This window comes from Lipophrys pholis, assembly GCF_963383615.2.
Source record: "Lipophrys pholis genome assembly, chromosome: 7".
NCBI classification, from domain to species: Eukaryota; Metazoa; Chordata; class Actinopteri; order Blenniiformes; family Blenniidae; genus Lipophrys; species Lipophrys pholis.
Window position 1 is genome coordinate 22,354,101 of NC_137638.1, and position 8,955 is coordinate 22,363,055.

Here is an 8,955-nt window from a genome sequence, read left to right on the forward strand (position 1 = left end):
TACTTGTCAGCCACTTGGCAAGCCCTTAATATGTCCTGCTACTGTTTAGTGCCCACGAGTCAGTTTGTCAAGGGAAACAGTGTTACAATGCTGGGAGGGAAACCCGTAGGCCTTGCGAGAGGCCGTCTAGTGTTGTTTCAGCCTACACGTTAGTTTGCGCATACGCTGTTCACACATCCAGTCCTCAGTCTCATGACTTGAACCTCAGCAGCTACTGCGGCTTAATCAGAAGCAAAAACTGTGCTGGGGACCACAAGTGCAAAAAATCACATTGATTGGCTGAAAATGAGAGCAGAAGTATCAAAATGGAAAAACTGGTCATCACCGCCACTTTTTTACCCTTTTATTGTGTGTGGTAACTTGTAAGAGGAGAGGATGTATGTGACGATTGCATTGTGTGAATGAATGGATCGCAGCGGTGTTAGCTGCTGGATCGTACACGTTGCTCATCTTGCCTCCTAGAGCCCCTACTGCCAGCTCAGCACACTCCACAGTAATTGAAGCCATTTGCAATGTTGCAGTGTGGTAATGGGCAGATCCATGTCTACCACCCACCCACAGCCTCTACCATTAATCAGAGCTGCGTGGAGTCAGAGAGCCAGGATTTGGTTGCTACAGCAGGCCTGAGTTTCAGCCAGGAGTCGGCTGCCTTAAAGGAACACTTATATGTGTTGAATTTTTTGGCTGGTTGCATCATTTTGTGTTTATGTGTTTGTTTTTTTGAGTCTTGACAGGTTTGGGGTGAAAGATTGGGAATTTTTTTTCTTGACTTCCCCCACCTGGTAATATCTAATGGCTTCATTACATTCGGCTGGGATCAATAAACAAAGTATTTTTTAAAGTTTACGAGGACCAATAATATTTTAAAAGAATGAATGTGTCCAAGGTAAAGATGGTGAGTTATTATTGTTTCTGATATTCCCAGAGATATTCACAATAAAAATGTATTTCTATTGACAGAAAGCTAATCAGCAAGTCTTCTGATAACTTTTTCCTGCTTCTCTAGAAAGTCAATCATTCTCCCTGCTTAAGTTGAATTGCTGTGAATTTTCACACAGTACCAAGATCTACTCTGAGAAACATTTGTCCGTTTTTTTTCAAACGTATTAAATATATAGGGGGAAAAATAAGCCAAGTAGCTGCTACTTATTGTGCCCGTTAATTAAAAACCCTAATTGTTGCTAATGCATGCTGCTCTGTGATGTGAGATGCTTTTCTGTAATTGATCGGGACAAACTTTGAAAATGAACTATTAAAAAGGAACTGAAGGACAAACAGAAAACAGAAAACCTTTTTTTTTCTGTAATGTGGCAGTGAAAGCGTGCATACAACATATAAAATATCACTCTATTATTGAATATGTTTGTTAGATTGGTAGTTTGCTGTGAGCTGTGAGATTACCAGCCCTGCAGTTTGCCACCGTTCCTCCGCCAAGTTGCCCTCCAGAGCAGCTCTCCGGGAGCATCTGTGAGCGAGACCCATCTCTGCTCCAGAGGCGCTGCTCAGTGGCTGACCTCTGGCCTCTGACAGCCCCAAAACAATTTCCCCCCCCTCGTGAAATAATGCTTGCATTTTTATTTTTTGTGGAGCACTAAGCAAAAGTCTCCTTGCAGCCCATTTGACTCGCAATGAGGAAGATCACTTGGTTTTGAGTATTTCTGAGACACTGTAAGAGGTTTAACAGGGACACCGCCCACACCACTAAATGTAGCAGTTCTGTGTCACCTCACAGCAGTCCTGATCTTCCTGCCATACCCAGACGTAAAAGCAAGGTGGAAACAAAAGGAGAGGCAGAAAGACTTTAACATCGCCCTCAGGTCCCACACTATCTGTCCTTTCCATGAGCAGGCAGATGGGAGAGGCGGAAACACGTCTCTGCACTACAAACAGACACCAGCCTATTTTAAGGTCACTTGTAAGTCTAGGCATTTGCAGGGTAGCATCCAGAAGTGATAGCAACCAGATATTATGAATTTGCCTCATTTTGGATTGTGCCCAAGGATTGCACAGCTTTAGACAGGATTATGTGTGTAAAGCCTTACAAGCAGCGCCTGGTTTTAACTCCGTTTGATCGTTATTCTACAATAAAATGATCTTCAGTGTGACATTTTCCGTGAGAGGAAATGTTGCCTGACACCACAGTAATGCAGGTTCTCCATCTACATGTTAAAAAAAACAAACAGACTGAGTGTTTCATGCATAATTGTGAGAGTAAAATCTGCTGCATGGCTTGTCCACTACACTCCTATTTTAAGTATTAAGTTTGGCCCTCAGCTTACTTTGAAGTACTGCAACTAAACTTGAGGGACCTTGTTTTGAACATGCAGTAAAATTTGGAGATCTGCAGAGGCGGTGCAATATCTGCTTCCGAAGCTCAGGCCAGAGGGGCCACTGGGGCCATGCCCTGTCATACAGATGGGTCACTTGACTCCATTGCCCTCTCCTGATTATTAGAGGCCTTTCTCCAGGAAATCCTCATTCACAGAGAGGAACTGGCGAAATTCGGGTACTCATCTGCTCTTCTCCGAGTTATTATTCATCGTCTTCCACAGCTGAGCTCAGAATTTGACCTGAACTCATCGCAAATCCAGATATATTAAGGAGTCAGTCGTATGAGCTAAACATGCTCTGTGAGCAAAAACAGTTGAGTAATGATTTGGAAAAGCTTTTTCTTCTCAGCCTTCCGGTGTATGGACAGACACACACACACACACACACACACACACACACACACACACACACACACACACACACACACACACACACACACACACACACACACACACACACACACACACACACACACATGTTTTAGGATTTAATGGAATTGAATTGCTCTGATTATATAGTCTGAACAACTGATTCTGATTTGCTTTTGGAGATAGTTAAAGTTTATATGCGTTGCACTGGCAAAATATATGTTTCTGTTCCAATATTTTCTTTAAGATGCCGGAGGACATAAAATGTGTCTCCCTGATGGCAAAAACAACCAGAGTGCGGTCCTGTAAACCAGCTGAAGCAGGAGGTCAGAAGCAGAAATTTCTCTATCCAGGCAGATTTGACCCCTCACTGTGAGGCCAATCTCTGCAGATTTGGACCATTTCAATAGTTGGCTTCTTTTTTTTTTTTTTTTTAAAGATTAACTTTCCAATGCTATTCTTGAACAGCTGTTAGTGTAATTACGCCACATACGGAAATACCAGAATGTCAGTGATTCCCTGGATTACAGAGCGAAGCAGCGAAGCATTGTCTTACGCACACCCAAACATATGAAGATGCAGACAGACAGACACTCTTTCTTTTTAGAATCTGTTGAAGTTTGCAAGTTTAAAGCATGCAGGCTTTTCTTTCCTTGGAATGTTAATTGTGAATTTGTGACTTTTTTTTTTTTTTTGTAAAGGGAGAAGAAGCTGCAGGGAATCAGTGGTTGTCAAAATCTAAGAAGTGATATTGTCATACCAGCCGGATGGCCGTCTGGTGTTTGTTTAAAAGGGGAGGGAAGAAAAAAAACAGTCCAGGCGATTGAATCATATCTTCTTGCCAATACGTCCTTGCGTTCCCACCTCCATCATTACAGCAACATGTTTTATTTTCAGCAGTGCTGCTCTCAGTGACTCACATCCCAGAGCCATGTGCTGCTCAGTTAGGCCCCCGATCCTTTAAACACAGACCGAGCAGTCATAAGAAATGCTCTTACAGTGCACCAGAGACAGACTACGTTTATGTAGGATTTTTCACTATAGGGAAATATTAATGTGTTATAATTGAGGGATTTAGATGCTTCAAGCTCTTTTGTCGGTCCTGTCTAAATTGCTGCAAATACTAAAATCTATCATGTTCGTGTCCCCTTGCTTCATTAGGTAAATGGGATTTGCAGGCTTTCATCACAAGGTTTGATTTGGGAGAGCCTGTGGCCACTGTGCAGTTCCTCACAAAGAACTACAATGACTGAGGGATCCTGAGGCACCTGAAGTTAAAGAAGACTCATCAAAATGCAATATTATATAAATGTGTATTCTCACTTGTCATTCAAGCAGAATAAACTCTCTAAAGATTGCATAGGTTATCCTCCCTGGTTTCGATCTCATCATTTCCTCTGCTTGGTTTTGATGTTGCTCTGTATCTTCGTCACGTGGTCTGGAACGGAGGGTTTCGTAGATAGGTTTTTGACTTCATCGGGGAACTCTCATTAGTTTCCAAACACTGCTGACAAGAGGAGGAAGACGACCTGATATCACAACTTCAGCGTGGAAAGAGTTTATTCTAATTCAGGGGCGGAAACACGTCAGGGCCAAAAAAAGGAAGTGGGAGGTGAAGCTGAGACCGCAACATAGCCGGATGCTGCAGTGGAACTTGAACCAAAATACTCTAGAGTGACAGGACAAGGGGGAGGGGCTGCGCTCCCTGTCATCAGCGGAGAAAAGGGAAGTTTCTGTTTGTGTAATTGTTTATCATATTTCCATTGACCACTCTCACCCTGAGTGGAAACAGTGAGTTACTTGCGGGTTCCTGGTTGATTTTTCTGAAGTCAAAACTGCTAATTGTGTCCTTGAGTGTAACTGTGGGACGGTGAACCCATTTTGAACTTGGAACAGTTGCATAAGAGTCTCACCTGGCAGGTCTGTAGAGGATGGTGTGGATAAACTTTTCAACCCTTTCACCATGAGATACTTTTCAGACTTCACTGGTCTTTGTAGAGGGTGGGTCAGAGTACACCCCAGGAGGAGTATTGGTTTCTAACCAGCAACTCTCCTCGGGGAGTGGTTTGTATCAATACCCCAGATGTCTGAAAAAGGCTGGATTTACATGAATGACTTTGATGTTCTGATGATCAATCTTTAGTTGGTGGTTTCATTGACCCTAATTTGGTGTCTCATCAGTGAGCTAGGCAGGAGTAGGTAATGGAGGTTTTTTTGTTCCTTTGGTGGTTAAGCCAGCCTTGGTAAACCTCTATGTGCCCTCTCCGTGAACTCTGGGAGATCATTGATCAAATTGTCCTGCATTTGCTTTGTTTTCCTCCCGACTTAACAGTCAAAGCAAGCGGGTCCGCAAACAAAACAACCAAAACAATGCACATAAGCACACGGCTAGTCAGAGAATCCATTGCTTTTGAACAAATGTTAAGTATCCGTCGGCTGGAATATTGCTCTTGACCTTGATTTACCCATCTTATTTGACTTATGAAATCACATTTTTAACAATTGGCAAGTGGAGCATAATTCCACACTCATTGTGAAGCATGCCAAGTGGGAGAGCATTCTTCCAAAAACCACCTACTTGAATCCATCAGTACACCATTGAAATGCCAAGATGTGTACTTCCAATACACTGTGCTTTTTTTTTCTCTTTCATATCTTGGAGATATCCTGCCAAAACAGCTGGGTTTTGCCACTCAGCTTCCTTGAATGTGTTTATTTTTACTCTAAATGTCAAGAGAGTTGAAATATTATGATTAAGAAAAACTTACAGCTGTACTTTATTGCTGCACAATATATTGCCTTCTCTGAAAAATAGGTTTTCACATCCCCCGACGATGTGGGAAAAACATTTATTATTTTCTTAATTTATTCAAACTTACATTAATTAAAAGGAATTTGTATAATCAATTCAATTGCCTAACCGGTACAGAGTGATCTAATATGCATGTTGACTTGAGTCTCCATTCTAATTTTCTCTTCGCTGCTGTAAAAGTGCAAGAGATTTATTCCACTGGAGAATTTCTGCAGTTCATCACTTGTTGTGACAGTGGTGAGATGAATTTGAGTGTGGCATCTGTTCAATACACGTCAACAATATGGTTTTCTGACCACTCTGCACCCGTATTTATTGTGCTTTTGAACCGAGCAGACTGTGGACATTCATTGTCTCCCTGTAGATTTGATTGTTGCTTCTGACTGAAACTCGCACGAATATCCTCATTCCCAGGCATTATTGAATACTTGGGTATGTTCACAAATTAGTAATGCAGAATTTTAAAATTGACCTCTTGACCTTTAAAAAGAACAAAAAAAAACCAAGACAAGCATATACCTTAGCAAAAATCTTTAAATATATGTTTACCTCTCATTTTAATTGTCTACATACAAATGCTTGGCTTGAGGCTGTTCAACTGGAACTTGAGGGAAGCTATATGGAAACCTTTTGGAGGTTGTTTTTTCAATAATTATTATTTTTATCAATTTCTATACATTGTGGTAACATTGGGTTTTTACTTTAATTTCTCTTATATTAGTTATTGTGCTCTAGTTAAAGTCAAAATGGGATGCTGTCAAACTCCATAACAGGCTCTCAGTGCTTTTAACAAACAGGTAAGAGGTCTTCTGTAGGTTGTGAACCGTGGTAACAGTGAGTTTAATTAAAAACCACACTTACTGGGCATTAATTATATGCAAGAATCTGAAATATATAATAATCAGATACCATCTTATATGTTGGAGGATTATGGAATGTATGATCATAATTATTGCTGTAATATTGGCTTACATTTGAAATAAGGGGCCTAAAGTTGATGTTAGTGCACATGGGACCTTTTTATATCTCCAGCTCGCAGCTAACCACAAGGAACAACCATTTCACCCAGCTTGGAAAAACCAAATCTAATTTGACTATACACTCACAGAGCCCAGGAGGTTTTCCACTGTGCTTTAAAGAGGTCCTGTGCTTCCATGAAATACCTGTATGCAAAAGAGCCGGGACACTACGGCCGAGGAGATCTAACACTGACGGCCATTAAACAAGTGCTGCTGTCCAGCCCCATGTGACCCAGCTCACAGTCGAGGAAATAAGCTTGTAACAGGTGAGTGTTCCAGCTTAGCTGGCCAACTTTCCAACTGCAAAACCACATTAAACTTCCCATGAGGGCATACAATGTAGTGCAGTCACTCCTCATCCACACAGGTATCGTCACATAGGTTTGCATTCATAAACACGCAAATATAGATCGGTTTTCTATATATAGAGCTGCAGCCTAATGGGACAGACAAAATGGGATAAGCAGCAAATGCATGAATCCTAAAATGAACATTTGTTTTGTAAATTTGCCGAAAAATATTCCCTTTTGTTAAACTGGGGAATTTCTAAAGCCAAAGGTCATGGTGTGCGTCTACATCACAGTTTACAATTTAGCTTTCCTGTTGTTTATTTCCAATCAGCTATACAAAATACACTCGGGTTTGCTTGAATGTGTGATGATGTGCAAAGGTTTGTGTTGTGTTTAATGTGTAAAGCTTAAATTCAGTCAAATCGTACATTTTTTGAAAAATGAGATCAAATGCCAAATTATAAAATCGCAGATAGTGTTCAAGTAAATGCAGTATATCGCTGCAGATTTGTTGACTTCAACTCTGTAGACCTCACAAGACTAAAAAAAAAAGAAAAAAACTGTTTAAACTTGTGGTACCTTTTGACCTGCACCAATGTAGAAAACTTGATAAAAACAAACTTATGGGGTGAGTCAGAATGAATTTAAATGATGAAGCCAAAATAACAAATGTGTGTTTAGTCGATCATAAGGACATTGAATCAGTGCCACGAAGATCATGTCATCTGTTTTGCTGATTGAAGGTACAAGAGCAGGAACAGGACACCCGGCAGAGAGGGCTCTGATCGGCCCACTGGTGTGACAGACACTCCGAACACAAACACAGACAAGCACATGGAGGACTTGCCTGTGGTAATGAGACACAGAAGATCACTGGCTGCTCTGTTTGTGTAAGCCCCCTAAACACCGAGCATGATTCAGACTAATTCTCCCACACACTCTGTTTACACTTCTGGTTCATTGAGGTACTATTAATTTCTCAGGTCTGAATATTCAAGCACTGACATTTCATTCAGTATTTGCTGAGATTTTTTTTTTTTTTGCAAGAGCCTGCACATTTTATTTTGTCACAGCTGAGGCAGAAAACAGATAAAGTTCATTCAAAATTCCACAGCTACTAATTATGAGTTCAAACATTGACAACTCTGTGGATAGTGCTAGTCTGAAAACAGTAAGTGGGTCGACAGGTCTTTGAGTTTATTTTGGTCATATTTTTTGTTTAACAAATCTAACTATAGCGGCGTATTTTGAAGCATCATAGAGCTACTGGTGTATGTATATATAGATATATTCACAATCTGGTGAAAAGTGAGCCATGACGCCAAGTCCACTGTCATATCTTCAAAAAAAAAAAAAAAAGTCTGTGGCTTCCGATCACTTTTCCACTACTACTTCACCCGGAACTCTCATGTCCAAATACGGACATTGAAGGGGCGGGGCCGGACACTGCCTTATTTGGAGTTCCCACTTTAAGCGGTCACTTGGGCTCCAAGTCAAAGCAAGCCTTTCAAATATACAAAACGCTTACAATATTTACAAACTATTACCTCCTTCAGTTGCGGGCCTTTTCTGTGACAACGGTGCTGCAAGAGAACAGGTTGTGACCCCCCTCTTCTGCACTTCAGGGGGGCACAAAGCCTGCTCACCATGAGAGCACTCATTCCACTGTGCAAAATGAGATGGTGTGAATGGAAATATCACCAACCGGTGTCCCAACATATCATAATCTGGTTTCAGTAGGAATAACAGACCCCCTAGCCATAACACTGCTTCTTTCAAACTCACATACAGATGCATTACTAGCTCGCCGTGTGCCTGATAATCCACAGAAGACATCGTGCGGCCTGACAACAATGGAGATAACGCGCTCCTGGGCCGCTCTTATCTTCTCCACAAGGACAGGAACACGGGCGAGGCGCTCCATCCCAAAGAAGGACGAGGCTGGAGGTAACATGCAGATTTTTGTAAACTTTGTGTAGCTATCTGTGCGTCGGAGCCGCTTTGCCTCCACTGTAGTTTCCACAGACTGACGCGCCGCGAGCGCGCCGCTGGGCGCCCGTGTCCATATATGGTCATCTACGTCACGCCGATGTCCCAGCCCCCTATTTAACGCTGGCAGACTGGAGTCCCCTATC

The 8,955-nt window shown here is 41.7% G+C and overlaps 1 protein-coding gene across 2 annotated transcripts in view; it reads left to right on the forward strand.

The window, feature by feature from the left end:
* The window catches only part of pebp4 (phosphatidylethanolamine binding protein 4), a 54,341-nt gene extending 50,276 nt beyond the window's left edge, over positions 1–4,065 (forward strand). For both annotated transcript variants that reach the window (XM_080468418.1, XM_080468417.1), the window contains one exon: positions 3,861–4,065. In XM_080468418.1, the coding sequence (XP_080324544.1) occupies positions 3,861–3,952 (92 nt within the window). In that variant the 3' untranslated portion in view covers positions 3,953–4,065. The remainder of the gene's footprint in view (positions 1–3,860) is intronic.
* The last annotated feature ends 4,890 nt before the right edge of the window (positions 4,066–8,955 follow it).